We start from the raw sequence: 18,283 nt of genomic DNA, 5'->3' as shown, positions 1-18,283 counted from the left end.
TCATCGTGTTTCGAGTCCCTTTCCTGCCGACATTTACGGATACGCGTTTGAGTGTTTGAGGCCACACCCTTTAATGCTGGTCACGTGATGGCTGGGTGCTGGTGCATAGAACGGCATTTCCGCAGAACCTCCAGCACGGCTGGCATCGGCGACCCGCAGCTGATACCGACAAGTGTTTGTGCCGCTGGGGTATCGCGAATCGGTTGCTGATCTAGGACAGAGTTTTCAGAAATCAGCCGGTTCCCAGCTGACGATGTTTGACTTGCCGCTTATCTCGATCGAAACTGTCGGTGCTGCTGCCTGGCCATTTCTGACAAGGCTAAATAAAAGCAGCGCGAAGCACGCTCCCACTTCCGACTAATCATTCTCGCCTGTGTCATTATTCTAGTGAAGATATAAATCGATAGCGTGTGTTAGTCAGTGCACATGCTGGAATATCTCGGATAAGTACGTGGGGGACATTCGCGGGTGATTTCCTGTGGCGAAGTGATTTCTATAGCACGTGCTTTCGCTTGTTGACGATCATCGATGTGCGAGGACAGCCACCACAATGAACAACGAGTACAATCTTCGTTCCTTTGTTCCGTAAAGGTGATTCCGCAGCTGAGACACGAGCAGCTATGCTGTGCGCCTTTTCCCCCGAGTTTACTTTCGATCAGGAAAGCGCTTTTCACCGCAACTGAAGGAAAAGAGAACTGTACAGATACGGCTTTCCGGGTGGTTGTAACCCTTCAGTGCACGTCGCGAGAAACACGAGTGAAAGTTATCTTTTACCTTTTACTTATACCTTTCTAAGCTGAACGTTACCTTGCGCATGGACAGGCGGATACTTTTTTTTTAGCATTTAACTTTTATTTTTCTCCGCATGGTTCGCTTCAAGGACAATTCTTGGAGCAACCAATACCTTTCTTATATATTATGAGAGAGTTGTTAATGGAATGCTCCGGATTACTTAGAAGTTTAGACCTCCAGGTGTTCATTAACGTGCGCCGATCTCGCACATGTAGACCCTTTTTCGCTAGGAGTTTTCGCAACGCCAGCTAGCAGGTCTGCGCTAAACGCACGAAGTGCGTTTAGCTAATCAGTGATGAGTCTGGTAACCAGCTCACTTAGATACGCTCATGACCATTTTTGTCTTTTACACCTTTTTCCCTTCGTCTTTCTCATCGTTTATCCGCTTTTGGCCACCTTGGGCCTTTTGTGCCAAATCTGCGCGTGCAGTCGTTTGCGCCTATAGCCTTAACGGTGTCTGCACCCGCTAGACCGTATACTGGGATCTTCCAAAAGAAGTCGGAAGGTGTTTGTGGAAGCTGCTGACACCGTATATCGACGTATATAGGGTACCTAACTTGTGAGACACCCCTCTCTCTCTCCCCTTTTCTCCCTCTCGTGTTCATGTGGACGATACATGTGGCAATACACGTGAGCAGCGCCCTGGCACGGCCATTCGGGTCTCATAAGCAATGTTAATTCAGGCCTTCGCTTATCCACAGCAACGGAATTCCTTCTCGGCACGCGAAAGCGACCACTGGTGGTTTCACCATGCAACGCTCCTTCTTAAGTGAAATCGTATTCGCAGCTGCCCCTTCGTCGGTACAGCGAGTGTGTATGTATATATACCTGTATACGCCGTGCGCTCGGCGTCTTTTAATTGCGTCTGGTTTCTCGTGATTAAGGTCCGCCCGTCGTGCACGTTCGATTCGGCGCACGGTTGCCCCCCGCTGCGCTTGGCTGGCCCTTTGAATCGCTACACTGGGCGCAGCCCGCGCACTGCCACGGCGCTATTAGTCTCCCGGCAGCGATTTGGCCGGCGAATGTTTGGCTATACATCTCCGATGGAAACCGAGAGAGAGGATCGGCTAATTGGGCGCAGCGTGGTCGGGGCAGTGCCGGCTTCGTTCACCAAGGACTGCGTGACATCCCGATGAACGACAGAACTGTGTTCTCTCAAGGCGATGTCTCGCGCCCATCGTCATTTCATTTGCTTCCTTTTCATCTGTGTGTCGTATACAGACGCGCCTTGAAACGGATGGGCAATCATCAGATTTGGGGCGACTGAGTTCGTTATCTAGAGAGCAATTACTACGATTAAAAATCCAAAGAAGAAAAACATGCGTCAACCCTGGCCAACTTATTATACGAATATACTCCTAGCTGCACGCAAATCGCGCAGTGAGTTTCACGAATCTGGTTCTCATTTTCTCGTGTATTTATATCGTTATGATGCAGTTCGCTTTGGCTCCTTGTGGGCCAGAAGTATATGCGGAGGACGCCGTGCGATCCTGATTGCCTTTTCGCGTTATCTATTTTTTTTTTCTTGCTCGTTTAATCCTCCGCGTGTTTGTCTGAAGTCATCGGAGATAGCACTGGTTATTGAAAGATTCCCGGGCAGTCGAATGAGTCTGCAAAGCCCTTGGGCGATATCTCGACCGAGTGGGACTGAAGCGCAAGAGAATCATTCAGCACATTTATTTGACTGTGTTTCAAACTTTGCTGTAGCTGCGATGCGCGATATTTTGTTTTTAGACGAACGATGGGCAGCCATACGCCAGAGCCTTGTCTGCGAGGCCACTTTAAGCGGGCGTTCGAAAGAGATTCGTACAAGGGCGAGATAACCATTTGTCTATGCAGATATTTTTCTTTCAAAAAAAATTTCTCACCTGGACACCGACCACGATGAGGCACTGCGCAGTAATCAGATTCAAGAAGGAAACGGGGGGTACAGGCTGTGTTCACTCTATTGCGTCACATTAACTCAGTGATAAGTTTCTGCGTAACAAGAGAGCGGAAGAAGGGAGCGAGGCTAACCACAAAGAAGCGCGTATGGAGAATTCACTGAACAGAGGAAAAGTGCTGGAGCTGGACCTGTACGAGTAGTTGGTTCAGCGTAACGCTCTTCGGTTCATGTAGCGACATGTTCAAGTGGGCAAAGACGATATAGGGCTCGGCTCAGGGCAATTAGGCGCCCGATTCGAATAGTATCGTTGTTGTTGTCCTGCACCAACATCACGAGATGCCTATCGCTAGCGTTGGAGCAGTGTCACTGGCTGCGGCGGCAGGAAAAAAGCGACAGACGCCTCAAGCGTCCCGGTGTAAAGGCTGGCGATGCCTGTGAGGTCTTCCATCGGCAGGCGCGTCGCGACGAACGAGGGCGTCGCCTCGCATGCTGCCGGCGTACGCAGAGTAAATCATGCGTGGCTGTTTACAGGAGATGCGGCGCGTTACATCGCAGGCCTTTCAGCGCGCGCTGATTTATTGCTCTCGGCTTACGAAGGCTGGGCTTGGCCTGCTTCCCTGTCCTCCCATTGGTTCGTCGTCGGGGCGTTCCCGTGTCGCACACGTTGAGCAGTTTGGCGCATTCGTTCACGCTTCGCAAAGGTTCAGTCATCGGTTCTGGGATTATGAAAACATCCAAAAGGACCTGCTGCGTTACGCCTGCCCCATAGCCTGTTGTGGGCGCCTTGCGCACCTTGGGCCACTGGAACGTTTCGTACGAGCTTGGTTGAGGAGCCGTGGTTACAACGCGCACTTGTCTCCAAAGCAGATTCAGTGATGGCTGAACCTCGCTAGTACATCGTAGCGTTTAGGGCTTCGCAAACTCTGTAACGGCGATTCATTTCAGAGAATGCGAGCACGCCTGGTTACATGGCACACGCACATAAACAAAGGCGTCTCGGCAACAGTCCATTGCGTTCCGACTTACTCCCTAGGTTACGGTACTCGGAGTTTTCCTCGCGCAGCAAATAGACAGCATGTGGGTCTGACATGTCCAATGAAAGCAAGCTCGTCTCATCTCGTGTGTACACACCTGCCCACTCACTCACTCACTCACTCACTCACTCACTCACTCACTCACTCACTCACTCACTCACTCACTCACTCACTCACTCACTCACTCACTCACTCACTCACTCGCTCGCTCGCTCACTCACTCACTCACTCACTCACTCACTCACTCACTCACTCACTCACTCACTCACTCACTCACTCACTCACTCACTCACTCACTCACTCACTCACTCACTCACTCACTCACTCACTCACTCACTCACTCACTCACTCACTCACTCACTCACTCACTCACTCACTCACTCACTCACTCACTCACTCACTCACTCACTCACTCACTCACTCACTCACTCACTCACTCACTCACTCACTCACTCGTTTCTGAGCTATAGTTCGTCATACCGTGCTTATTGCTGCATAGAGTCAATGGTTTGGTTTGGTTTGGGTTTAACGTCCCAAAGCGACTGAGGCTATGAGGGACGCCGTACAGAAGAGCTCCGAGAATTTCGACCACCTGGGGTTGTTTAACGTGCGCTGACATCGCACAGCACACCAGCGCCTTGCTTTCCGCCTCCGTCGAAAAGCGGCCGCCGCGTCCTGGATTCGATCCCGCATCCTTGGGCACAGTAGTCGAGCGCCCTAACCACACCTCACCACCACGGCGGGGCGCATAAAGCTAATGAGTGTGCATCGTGAGCCAAGCCAGGTTGAAAACATTATTTGCAAATCCAGAAGTTCTTTTCGCAGGAACGAAACTAGCATCATGTTCTTGAAATTTACCGCATGTGGAGGAATGTTTTTGTTCCTTTAAGTAATTTTAAGTTGCTTAGTTACGTTGATTATTTGGTTTAGAATCGCTCAAGGTACGTGAGTTTTTCACTTTGGGAAGTTCTTGAGTGTCAAGAGAAGAACACAAACACAACAGCTTCAAAAAGTGTACTTACCTTCATTATGCATGGACCAAGCAGGACCAGTGACGCAAAGCCCAGGAGGCGCCCGTCGTTGCGCCGTAGAAGCTTTACCAGCTTGGGCATAGCCACATGTCAAAGCACGAGGTCATGCTGAGATGCCTCCACAATAATCACGCCACTGCTCACCTTACCTTCGATTTGAAAAATTGTTCGAATATTTCCTTCTCCAACACCAACATGAAAAATAACTAGGTTCGGTTTAGTTTGGTTTATGCGGTTAAGAGCCCCAGCTGTTCAGGCTTATGAGAGAAGCCGTAGTGGACGGCTCCGGAAAATCTACCACCTAGTTTTTTAAACGTGCACTCTCGCCACAAAGTACACGGGTGTCTTGCTTTCCGCCTGTATGGAAAAGTGCGCCTTGAACACAGAGCCGTGCGCCTTGAACACTGAGCTACCGCGCCGGGCCTAAAAAAATTGCCAACTTCCCCTGTGTGTGCTTGTTTCAAAGGTCATTGGTTTATTTCGTATGTGTTTTTGCGGAGGAGACTCACCGTGAAGTTTACGGGCTTTCCTTCCTTGCGCTGTGCAGTCGAACCCCGAAGAAGAGGAACTCAACGAGTCCGAGTACGGCGGCTCCGGCGACGACGATGACGAGCGTCGAACGCCGCTCGACGGTGAGCTGAGCAACGACGACGCTCAGTCGGACGTGCTGGCACGTTACCGGGCTCACAACGTCAGCACCGGCAGCGGCGGAAACAACACAAGCGGCGGGAACAACGGCAGCGTCGGGAGCCGCAGCAGGCAGGACGAAGGGTCAGTGATAGCCCACTTCCCACCTCCGCGCACTAACAATCAGCACTCCTTTATCTGGTTGGAGTTAGGGTCAGGTCACGCGACATTCAGGAAGCCCTCATCCACCCTTAGCTTCTGAAGCATCGCATAAATCACAGTGCTACGGGTCATGCCCAAGGCGCGTATAACTAAAAAAAACATGTACAAAAAATTGTGCAAATGCCGTGCATAAAATGGTGCAAATGTAACCAAACACCCAATTTTTTTGTGCTCGAGTGACGGTGCATAACGACCTTTTATGTCGCCTGTTAGCTGGTGTGTACCAAAGCGCCTATCTCATTCCTGCTTAGAAAAGTTCTGATTGTACTAATCAGTCTATTTTAGGCCATATCCCATACGAAGATGTCCCAGCTTACAGATCGGTCAGGAAGCGTCAGAATGATATCGTCTCTAAGCTGACCTACAAAAGTCAGCTACAACCGGAGCCAGAAGGGTAAGATGAGACTACCTGCAGCACTTAGTCGTCTAAAAGAGCAGATTAGTCCGTAGGAAGAGTAGTTTTGGGTAATGACTCCCACCATTTAGTCTCTCTGGGGATAAATGTCTAGTTTTTGATAGAATAATTGTTGTAGCAGCGCAGTTATTCTTTGAAACGACTCAGTGCTGTGAGCGCTTTACCCTATATTTTCAATAGAGGATCTCTGTCGGAGATACCATTGACAAGAGCCGATACAGCAAGGCACCTTCGGCTGATCGCTCGAAACGTGACTATAGATAATCATGATCTACGTCTGGAAGGTGGACGTTCCGCTCGCACCACTTTGACTATAGTTACTTTAACTGCAGGCCCCGTTCGGCCTCCCCAGCTGTGATGCTACAATGTTGTGTCGCGTGTGGCTTTGAGTGGCGTTTACAAACGCATATTCCCACCTCATCAGCATGGCAGACTCTCCATTGTGTGAGCAGTGCGGGTCTGCAGGTTGAAACTATTGCGCACATACTTTGTGACTGCCCTCTTTTGGAGCGTGAGCGTGCCTTCCTGGCTGCTACATCTCCGCCGCTTGGACTCTCGCGCTCTTACTGAAGCTAAGATTCTGGGCCCTTGGATGAATCTTTCATCAAAAAGGAAATCAGTGAAGGTGCTCCTTAAGTTTTTAAAGGACTCGGGGTTGAGTTCAAGACTTAACGCTCTTTACCCCCTTTCAATATCAGGGCATGTTATAGACTCATTTCCTTGGCGCTCTCTTTCTTCTTTTCTCCCTTTGTTCCGCTCCCCACTGGGAATCGCCTGCTTTACCTCCCTGCCTTTCTATTCTATTTCCTCTCTGTCGGCTTATAGAGTAGAACAGCTCCGGCACCGCCATGCCCACTGGCACTTCGTATTCAGTGGGTATTCAGTGGCCGCTAGTATAAGGTGTTTCCCTTTGCGCGGTCCACGCAGGAGCCCAATTCCACTAGCGAACAGCAGCAGCAACCATTCGAGCAGTACGCCTCCAGTCAGCAATGGGTCCACGCCAGTGACGCATCCGCTGGGACCCGAGCCTCGCATCCCCGCTCCCAACGCCGTGGTGTCCTCGTCGCCAGGTCCCATGCGGGTGCTGGACTCGGGCCCACTGAGCGCACTGGCCGCAAGGGCGGCGGCGGCGGCCGCGGGCACGGGCCTCCCTCTGCCGGCAGCAGCCATCTCGGCACTGCCGCTGTCCCCGGCACCACCGTTGTACAACCTGGCGACGGCGCCTCCGCACATGATGCACCTGCCGCCCACGCTGACTCCGCACACGGCTGCCGTCTCGAGCACGCCGCCATTCGAGGAGCAGTACAGCAAGCATGTGAGTGAGTCCTCTGTCCTCGCTGTGACATTCCTGTTGCGGCAAGGGTGGCTTGAGTTGTGCCGCTGAGTACCTCCTGGAACCGGGTTAAGTGGAGAAATATGGGAGAGGCCTTCGCCCTGCAGTGGGTATAATCAGGCTGATGATGATGATGATGATGATGACTGAGTACCTCAGCACTGATTCGGCCACCTACTCACCAGTGTGCAAATATTGGGTTTAAATGAATGTTTTTCCTCCTCTTGACCAGTTTCCCATCACAAAAGGAGAGCAGTGGCCAGAAGAGCACGAGCATGATGAGTCTTATTTGTTTATAATTTAAGATATTAAGAGTAATACAGAGTAACACGACCCGTTAATGACTCCGTCCTAACTTAGTGCCTAAGCGGATCGGCGCCGAGCCAATGCAAGCCAAACCAAGAGCTAGTCAAGCGGGTGCAGCAAGCTTCCCCTAATGGCGGTTTCCGCGTGTCGGATTCAATGTGCCATCCAGCAGTGAAGAGCAGAAATCCCGTGAAGAGCCATGCATTTGTTTCCCCCTCTATGGGCTCACCCCGTGTATGGGCTCACGCCGTGTATGGGCTCACTCTGCTCACAACACCATCTCACCCCACCCTTCTTGTCAGCAGTGGCAAGAGTGGGGGAGCAGGGGTCAGCGCCATATCCCCTCCCCGCCCTCACAGCAGTTAATGATTAATAGCAGTCTGGGTTTCGACACTTTCTTGTTTTGTGCACACCCCAGTCAAGCTAGAAGGTAGAGAAAGTAGACAACAAAATAGAAGACTAGAAAACGAAAAGGAGCAGGGGAAAAAAGGTGGCAGTGCCGTAGTGGAGAAATTGGCGTCGACATCCGCCATTTGTTTTTCACTAATGCGTACATCAATTTAATCGATATTTATAAGTTGTATATTGTACTATATAATGCATGCAGGTTTTCGCCCTGGATCGCGCTACAAGAGGATTGTGCATGGCTAGAAGCGTTCTGTCTAATAATGAAGGACAATTCTTACTGCACGCCGCCCTCATTCTGTTTGTCAGCCATATCATCCTGGCTGTACACCAGTTGCAGAATTGCTAACTCGAATGCCTTGCTATATATCTTATAACATACCTCGCACCCGGTCTGTCCGGCAGAAGAAACCTATGTCCGGGGGCTTGTTTGTAGCAGTTATTGCTTGCCTTGTGTGTGTGTGTGTGTGTGTGTGTGTGTGTGTGTGTGTGTGTGTGTGTGTGTGTGTGTGTGTGTGTGTGTGTGTGTGTGTGTGTGTGTGTGTGCGTGTGCGTGTGCGTGTGCGTGTGTGCGTGTGCGTTCGTTCGTTCGTGCGTGCGTGCGTGCGTGCGTGCGTGGACAGAATTCGCCTCGCCGGTGCGAAGAAATGTTTTCAATTATTAAGCACTGCGGAGTCGCATCGCACCATTTCCGCACAAAAAGTGAGAGTGTGATTTATTTTAAGTCCTCTATATATACCAGATAATTGTCCCAGTTAGCGCGACGTGCTCATAAACAGCCCGCCTTGCCTGGGATGAAACGTGGGCATCAGGAAGCTAATATTGCAGATGCTTCCGTCAAAGAGAAATAATGTATACATATGGTAGTGCCGTAAGATCGCCTGACTACATACGTCAGGGCTTGCAAGCATAAAGCCTCCTCGGAAAAGCTACGTGTCTCAGCGCTGTGCGGCCGCTTGCGATACACCGTGATTTCAGTGTTAAAAGAAGAGGCTGCCATTCGCAGCATCTTTGAGCGTCCATAGCTGACAAATCTAAACGGGTCGACATTCAACTGGCGCTAGACGCCGGAATTGCACCAGGCTCGCCTGCCACTTTTCCCGGTGGGCTTGACGTCACTGTTGCGCACGTTCATTATCCTGAAGCCGTTGTCTCACCTTCTCGGCATCGTCCATCACGATTCTTTTGCCTCAACGGTAAAGCGTACGCTTCGTTTTGCAGGCGCTGAGCTGCCGATAATCATGCATACAGTCGCAACTTGCGTTTGCGGCATAGCTTTGGAAAATCCCGAGTTCTCACCCAGGCTCACTCACAAAGTTTGGTTAGCCAGTGGGCTCACTCAGACACACACACTCGAGCACTGATCTCATGATCTCAGATTATTCGCGCTAACAATTCACTCGGACTCAAACCAGCTTACCACCCATCCGGAGTCAACCACTCGTTGCGACTCACGGCCGACTTCGCCCTCCACCTTATCTGCAGCGGGCCTACTCACTCGTTTAGGCGGACTTCCTCATCTCAGCTCTCAGCTCAGTTTTGACAAGACGCATATGGGCTCACTGAGCGAGCGATTTCGTTCGCCTAAGTGACTAGAGGCTGCGTTTTTGGAGCTTCAAGCGGTTTGCTTAATCACTTTTCATTATGGTAGTAAAGCGTCATTGGTTATTTTTACTTTGTCTTTAAACATCACAAATATTAGTACCATTGAGTGCCAGCAAGAATGCACAAAGGGATAAAAAAAAAGCTTCACAAATTCTGCTCACCTTATGTTGTATAACAGTGGCAAGATTCAGTGTATACAAGACACACAAAATACACCAAGGAGCACACACAGTAAGCATTTCCACCGAATTCTATTCTCTGTCGTCCGATATCGCGAAGCCCTCACACCCTCAAGCATACTTTCTCGCGGTACTAAATCTTTCCTTCTCTCCGCAAATAAGGACAAAGGAAAAAACAAACGAGGACACCGTCGTCATGAAAACACTCATCATGGTCATGGATATGCGAGTCGGGAAAGATTTCGGTCATGGCCGGATTGTGAGTCCGACTCACTCACTATTTAGATAATGATCGAAATGTGAGCTCGGACTTGTTCGCGACTCGGATCATGACCTGAACGTGAGTCTAGACTCACGCGCGACTCAGGTCATGATCTGAATGCAAGCCTAATTGAGCCCAAGTGATTCCACTGACCTATGGTTCACGGTGACGTTCGCGAAGTTCGAGCACTGCTGCAGGCGACTAATGCTATGCGCCATGGTAATGAGCACCCATTCACACTCGCGAGTCCCGAAGGGATTTAGACGGTGTGTGACTTTCGATTGACGAGCGTGTCGACCATGTCATTGATGTTCAGGTTAACACTATAGCGCAGGTCGGTTTCCCGAATGATCTCGTCCGGAGCGAGAGCTGTCGGTCTTGACTGCTAGCTGGCAACAAGAATACGTGCGACCAGTTTCCGTTGACTTTCACTGCATCGCTGATTGGTTTGCGACTGGCAGTCATAAGGCTGGATTAGGGGATGGCCCCGTCCGCGAGCAGCGCGCCGCGTGATAAGGTGTCATAAACGCTCATGGATTCAAGTGACGCGAAAACGCCTCACTTTCCACGACCAGCCAGCGCTCTGAAAGAAAGCTAAAGCTGTTGTAGGGTCGCAGATGGAGATGGCGTAGAGGCCCGTGAGGGGCTGATAGCGAAAGAAAAGTGGCGCCGGCTACCCGAAAATAATATATGAAAAATTCAAGCGTAGGAAAAGGCAACCTTTGAATGAAGCTTTGCGCTTATTTATTTTACGACAAAGGTCCAGGGTATGAGGCATTACAGGAGACATAGGCCTCAGAGATTTAAGGTGATGGCCTTTTTCTTTTTCTTGAATTGGATGCATAGGTCGATGAGGTGATCACTTTCCACTGGGAAATAGTTCCAGTCTCTGAATGATATGACAAAAAAATGATCGGAGATGAGCAGAAGTTCTTGCTGGGGGAGGTATACGGTCTCGTGGTAATCAATTCGACAGGAAATGCCATGGGATGGTGATATGACTGATGGTCCTAAAGATGAATGCACAATGGAAATATTTTCCGTTATTCAAAGTGGAGGTAAGGAGGCTCGTGATTTTAAAACATATAATTATAGTATGTATGAAGAGAGCGATTTTCAATTATTCCGAAGGTTACTGAAAAGTGGGACTGATGAGGTTCTCATACGGCTGAAGCGAATTCGAATTTAGGTGGGACAAAAGGTAGCTACGCTAACAATATGATGGCAGGGCTCCCAGTACTGCTCTAGTTGCTGAAGTTCAGTTTCGTCTTAATGGTTGTCGGGGCAACTGTATGCGCTAGATGGTGCATACGTGATATTAATATCATTACACAGTTCAGCGGTATGCCTACCTAGCATAAGCTAGAAGCTCCTTTCATTCCTCATGTGGTTAAACCCCTTCAGTTCGGGAACGTCTGTATTCAAAGCTGCTTTTCTTTTCAATTGAATTATGTTGCGTAGTCGGATCAGGTCTGCTCTGGAATTTATGCTGCTGCTGACACAACCAGCCGTTGCACTAGTTTTCGCTGACGTAGACGCAATTAGGAACTTTTTTCTGTTATTCTATATTCTGATAAAATTTCCTTCTCTAGTCATGTTTACCTTCACACCGAAATTGGTCTTTTCCTGCCAGTTTTGATCATGATTAGAGCTTAACTTGCATTTGGAAACTGACACGTTGTTCACCGCTGATAACGGAAAGCTAAAGATACAGCAGTTTCAAGTCGGCGCCGCGATTGCTTTTTCTCTCCAGACACGCCGAGACAGTGTCGTGTTTTGTTTTCTGCCGACTGCGGAAGTTTCGCAATATTTCGTCATCTTTGCCGCCTCCTCTCCTCCAGCCATCCTTATTTCTCATTGCATGCGTAGTGCAAAGCTCAAGCAGTCGATCCAGAGTTCGTACTTGTTCACATCATTTGCACAATATGCCGTGATCGTGAACCGCGGCACTATGGGTGCATCTGAACGTTGACCTCATTCCAGCAGGGCCAGGCCTGGCCCAGCCTTGTGCTCAGACTCAAGGCCCGGGCCGTGAATCCAGCAGCGCTGAAGTTTCTCTCGCTGCTGTAACTAAAAGAAGCCCTTTCTAGAAAGGGCGAAATGCGTTGCTTCGGTGTCGATTACTAGGGGCCATAGGTGAAACGCGGGGCGAGGAGCGCGTGAGGGAGCGGACGACGGTCGGGTGCGCTCCCTGTCGGCGGCAGGGGGAGCCTCTACGCGACGTGCTCGCGTATAAAATCACGAGTCCAGCGGCTGCTGCCAGCATTCAGGGTCAAAGACCTGTTTGCATCCCAAAGTCTGTGTCGTCGTCTGCCGAGTGAGCAAACACTCTCCTCCCCCTCGCGTCCACTCGAGGACTCTGCGGCTATCGGAACGCGCTCGGTCCAACACCCCCGCCCTATCTCGGGATGCTCGCCGCTTCCTATACGCGCGACCATTATCAGTGAATGACATCGAGAACACTCTCTCTTCGCGCGCTTCCCGGGTGTGCGTGTGCTCTTCCCTGGTAGCAGTGCACGTTTCCTTTCGCGACTCTGATCGCCTGTTATTAGGGGCTCGATGTGGAGGAGACGCGGCTCGCTTTGCCTGCTCCCTTGTGCCTCGTATAGGCGCTCGATACACCTGTGTAAACGCGCAACTGCAGCAGTAGCGTAATGAAACGGGACACGCCTCTCTTGGGGTTTCTTCGCTCCGGCTTTGTCAGTATGCGTCACTCACCTAAAGATAAAGTGAAAGTAACGACTTCGATTAGGCGTATGACACCGTTAAATTTTGTGAGACCTCCCAGAAGTAACCTTGAGAGGTACAGAATAGATAAAGAAGACCAAATCATACCTGGAGACGCACCCTTGGAGCTGTTGTTTCCACAGTACGTATTCAATACGAGCAGTGAAGAACAAAGCATACAGACTCGCATATACATTTGTGAGGGCCACTATCGATTGCGTACTCTCTGCGTTAAAAAAATGAGAGATGATGCAGAGAATTGATGTTTATGACATTGCCAGTGTTCAGTGCCTCGCTGTTTGATTTTGTGGTGGTCGCTATTAACGGAGTCAAAGGTTATTGAAGGAGCCAAACAGCCATCCGCAACACGAACACTTTTTTAATTTTTTTGGCTGGGTGCTATTCTATCGCGGTTTTGCTTAGGCTTTTTAGTTAAGTTTTTTTTTCCTTCTGGGAACGATTCCAAGAAACCAGCGCTCGCATCTGTAGCTGCGTGGTGGCACAAGCAGTGCAAGTACAGAGTGCTCAGGTTGAGGGCACTACTGCAAAATGTCTGCGCTCAGCAGTCCTTGGATTGCCCTAGAATCCCCGATTTGACTCTGGTTCTTCGTGACACGATACAAATTATTGTTCTGTTATTGCGGCTCTACTGTCTTCTCTCTAAGGTGATGTTGTGGCATTTTAGGGGCGGCTCGTTAGTCCTTAAATCTGCATTATAGTATAAGACGCCATTTTCTCGATATGCACAGAATTCAGCGTAGCCAGTGCCTTGTTTAGCTGACGTGTCTAGTCGAAAGCGTGTGGCATCATGTGCGCCCAAGCACCTGCTACCTATCCCACTGCCAAAGAAATACCTCTCGCGAAAGGGTTTAGGATGTTTTTCTGCTTAGTTCTTGGTGCCTGCTAATGGCGGCGTCAGTAGCCTGTGGTCTTGTACATGCTTCAGCTAAGCGCAGCTCAGATGGCCCTCTCGCGAGTTGTCTGTGGTGCACTACCGGGCGTGGGTAGGCTTACAACCCGGGCCGTTAAGTGTGGTGCTGTTCTGTTTCTTTTGTGCGCATCCCGTGTGCACGATGAGCCCCCGTACTCGTGGCGTTTCCCTAAGAAATATTGGCCCTCCGGGGCGCTCCCCCTCTGATGCAGTTGTCCCTCTCCAACCTGGCCGCTGCCTGGATGACTGAGCTGACAAAGTCGTCCAATGGGGTAAGCTCTTCTTGCTGGCGGGCGCACGACGGGTGACTCGTTGTTTCCGAGCAATTCTCGAGCACTGACCCCGCTGCCTCGGTCAAAGACCGCGGTGACCATCGCCTGTCGTGGTTGGGGCTTTGTCCACTCCCCCTTCTGCCCAGGGATAATACTCCGGAAAGATGGATTCCAGAACGACAGGTCAGCAGTTTGGTTGGCTTAGGTCTGTTCGTTGTGGGCAAGGGCAAACTGGCAGGCTGTTAGCCAGCGGTTCTTCTGCGTGTTTACTCTTGGCTAAGGAAGCTGGGAGAGAGAAAAGAGCTGCCTCGTCCCGAAGCTTCGCATGGTGATCTTTGCCGCCTGGGGATCTTCAACTTGCACCGACACCGTGCACCATACGAGTTTTTTGTCAATGCGAAAAAATTACTAGCCCCATTACGAGAAAAGCTGTAGGCGTGAGCAAAAAATACCACGAAAAATCACAAGCATTCTCCTCTGGGAAGTGGTGTTCGGCCGGTAGCACGCATGGATTGCAAGCTCGGTGGTGACATGTATATGTGTGTGTGTCCCTGTCCATCCCCCTCGCGAGCGTGTAGTTGGCAGGTGACATGGCATGAATCACACTGATTGGTCGCCTCTTTGTGTGACGTCACGAGACCACATGCCATGGCCGAAACGGCAGGAGGTACAAACTTGGGCAGTACATTTGAGATGAGAATCGAACCCATTGCGACTCTTTGATGCCAAGTCAGACTCGCTACTCATATATGCCATAGGCATCGCAGGCTTGTTTCTACGGCTATGTCACTCCTGCCAACTTGCACAGTACATTGCGGTCCTCACTGCGTCCGGCAGGTCACATGGCATTACATCCCTCATGTAATGCCCCATACCAGGGGTCTTTCAGGTTAAACTGATTTGTGGGCCGGCGGCGGCATCCATGCAACGAAATTCGGCAGCGTTTGCGTTACGAAATTCGGATGGCACGAAATTAGGGTGCCGTCACCACTAGCGTACGGTGCCACAGCATATATGTAAGAGCAAGCACACGTATAATGATTAATGATGAAACGTACCATTCTATACTCAGTGCTCATGCATTGTGCAACGTACCATCACATAGCCTTTTACTAGTAACATACTCTAAGTTATAGATTGTACCTACAAATATTACAAATCGTCATGACTCATAATCATGATAATGTTTTCGCATTCCCACGCGCAAGCAGTCTCAAGTGCCTCTGCCGAGTTTTCTTTTCCTACGTTTGGCCTGCGTCGAATTGATACGGTCGTCGTGGCAGGGATTCGAGCCCGTGTCCTTGGGCTCAGCAACAACCAGATTCCAAAGCCAACGCTGCCGCCATAAAAGCCAATGTGTGTGTCTCAGCTGTGTCAAACTGAGCTCCCTGGGAAGTGTTTAATATGTTTGTTTGCAGCGTCACCGGAAAAGTGTTTTAACTTAAAGAAAGCAGCACAAAGGGTAGAACCCCGCCGGGGTTCTACCTACAAACCAAACCAAACAAAGGGCAGAAAACAGAACTCACAAGAAGGCGACACAAAGGCTGCTTTGCGCTTTTGCTTTTGTGCATCGCCGTTGTAACCACGTGAAGTGTACTAACCAGCTTGCCCAACTTTCCGTTCCGTTCCACTTTCCGTTCCGTTCCACTTTCCCTTCGGTTCGCCAAGAGACGAGGCAGCATATTTTACTAGTATTTTTTTTTTTTTTTCAGAGAAATTTCAGTACGGCGCTAGCATTTATTGCAGAAGTGATATGTTCCCGTTACCAGCCGTATAGGAAGAAGATTCTCTACCACGAGATCACTTGAATTAATATCACTCCAGAATTGATCGGAGTGAAATGATTTTACGCAGAGGGAAAATTAACTGGCAGTGGCACTTGTACCTTTCAACGCACCGTAACACGTTGCTGCAACAGCGCTAGAATGTTGTGTCCATGTAAAGCATGTGTCGAATGCAAACGAAAACGCTAGCGATTTCTGCCACGGCGACGCAAAAACCTGTTCTGAGCTGTCGCGGCGACTCGAGCGGCTCGAGCGACGTAGTTCCAACTCGGAAATTTTCCGCTCTTGTCGCTGCCGCTCAGTTCGCTCAGTTTCTTGTATGTGAACCAGTTTGAACAGGTCACAGGCCCAGGGAATGCCACTGTGGTTTGCAGACAGCTGCTCAGATCTTTCCCACATATAGCCACCATTTTTCTTCGCCCACGCATTGATGACCAGGAGTGTTTCAGGTGTAATTATTACAGGGAGCGCGTATTGTTGGCAATAGAGCCACGAATAGGAGAATAGGCGGTCCCGTTCATGGCCGCCACCGGATCATGGCCGCGCCCTATTGCACAACAACAGGAACAGAGGCGTGACTGGCCTCAGCGCAGAGGGAAAGTGTTGAAAAAGCTGTCCTGTCACTTCGCGCGAATGTGCAAAGCTAAAAAGTTGTAAATCTTTTCTGTTTACGCCGTGAGGGCGCCCATTTCGGATACCAGTCGGAAGCGCCTGCGAGCGATCAGAAGACCTCCGAAGAGAAAAATGTGCAAGCATGATTTGCGTACTCGACATGTCCTTGCTATTTGGGTGACAACGCAGAATGCGATTTTTCGTTGCCACCGTGTCCGGCTCGCTCACGAAGGACGGTACTTTCCGCATTTCGGAGCCGCCTGTACGCGGCGCAGGGCGCCCTATTGCTTTCGCTCAGGAACCGTTCCAGGGTTATCTTTGCTCGCACGCAGTCATTTCGGAGTGCTGACGCGGTCTAAGCTGCCCCGCTATCGCGCCGTATAATGACGCGGTGAAGATAAGGCGCGCGGCGGAAAATAATTCTTCCAGCTCCGAATCTGTTATCGGACGCGGGCAGCCGGGCCACCCGATTGCACTTCGCCACGTGTCCCCCAGAAAGTGACAGATCGGCCGAAAGAACGGTCCGGGGGCGCTTCCTTGCCGGTCCGTCATTTTACGTTGCTCCGTTTATTTGCATACACTGCGAATGGACGGGCAGAACATTCCTTACCTGCTCTAGGTCGCCGATAAACAAGCGGACGAGCAGAATGTTCCTTAGGGTGCGCGTATTTCGCTGTAGGGCAGTTACTATTTCATTCACTCTCTCATTCGGCCAGACACCATCCCTGCTGTAGTCGTGTCTTTAATATCCGGCCAGATGACATTGGAGGTCATTATCTCGCAAATAAAAAATGAACGATGTAAAACCGAGCTCCTATCTGGCTTATGTTCGCTGCCACTTAGCGACATCACTTAGCGACTCCACGACACCTTAATCTTGCCATCGTTGACCGTTATCACCTCTCTGGAACGTGTTTATTATAAGCCCGTGCCATGATGTACATTGGGGGTTTTGTTTTTGTTTGCCACTCCTACCGGCTGTGCGGCTTTCCCGCCACTCCCCGTTCCCTCGTCGTCCGGAATCACTAACCTCTAGATTTCTTTTTTGTTGTTGTTTTGCAGCTATAGCGGTCTGCCGAGCTTTCTTAATTCAGGAATCGCGTGTCACTTATCTCTCTCAGCACGAGGTCTTCGGTCGTTCGATTACAGGGCCCGCTGCATCAAAAGACGAAACACCGTTCCTCGATTCTTGTCCTCCCAGTGATCTGGTACCTACGGTTTAATGGACGTCTCTGTGTGACATGTTTCTTATCTGGCGCGGTAATAGCATTTATTTCAGTTGTGCTTTAATATCTCGCGGGTTCGTCCAAATATTGCTAGCGCTTCGAGCCCCTTTCCCCTTCCGCTACTTTGTTTTCTTATCCTCATTTACACAGCTGAAAGACGTACATTCTGCGGCAACGCCAATCGACGAGCAACGATGGAAAAGCTGGAAGTTAGGTCGGCCATATTTACCTTTGAATTCATTCTTATAGCGAGATCTTCACATTTAATATAGCGCTCATTTACCATCATATATGCGTGGCCCCATGGGTGTTTTTTTTTTTTTTCTTAAAATTAAGATCAGCTTCCAACGTGTCTTTGAGGTGTAGAATTTCGCATTCATTCATTCATTCATTCATTCATTCATTCATTCATTCATTCATTCATTCATTCATTCATTCATTCATTCCCTAAGGACCCTTTGCGGCATTATATAGGGTGTGGGCGTCGAGGGGGGACAAAATCTCAAGCGCTATTATCTGACAAGCAAAAAATTTGCTGTGGCTTAGCTCTGGTTAACCTTAGCTGAATTAACGGCGGAAGCTTCTTTTGCCTGTACATTATTCCCCTATTACGCCCTATCAGTGTAAGCTGCTAC

The 18,283-nt window shown here is 49.9% G+C and overlaps 1 protein-coding gene across 4 annotated transcripts in view; it reads left to right on the top strand.

Annotated features, from left to right (window-relative positions):
• The window catches only part of LOC146198185 (AT-rich interactive domain-containing protein 3C-like), a 244,612-nt gene that overhangs the window by 74,403 nt on the left and 151,926 nt on the right, over positions 1–18,283 (top strand). For 2 of the 4 annotated variants that reach the window (XM_084593580.1, XM_084593577.1), the window contains exons 2-4: positions 5,290–5,513; positions 6,934–7,321; positions 13,967–14,026. In XM_084593580.1, coding sequence (XP_084449706.1) covers positions 5,290–5,513; positions 6,934–7,321; positions 13,967–14,026 — 672 coding nt within the window. The remainder of the gene's footprint in view (positions 1–5,289; positions 5,514–6,933; positions 7,322–13,966; positions 14,027–18,283) is intronic. The other 2 variants (XM_084593581.1, XM_084593578.1) reach the window with 1 other exon arrangement.

Source organism: Amblyomma maculatum, chromosome 2 (assembly GCF_055883805.1).
Source record: "Amblyomma maculatum isolate TAMU_Amacu chromosome 2, ASM5588380v1, whole genome shotgun sequence".
In the NCBI taxonomy this organism is placed as follows: Eukaryota; Metazoa; Arthropoda; class Arachnida; order Ixodida; family Ixodidae; genus Amblyomma; species Amblyomma maculatum.
This window is presented reverse-complemented; position numbering and strand designations above follow the sequence as displayed.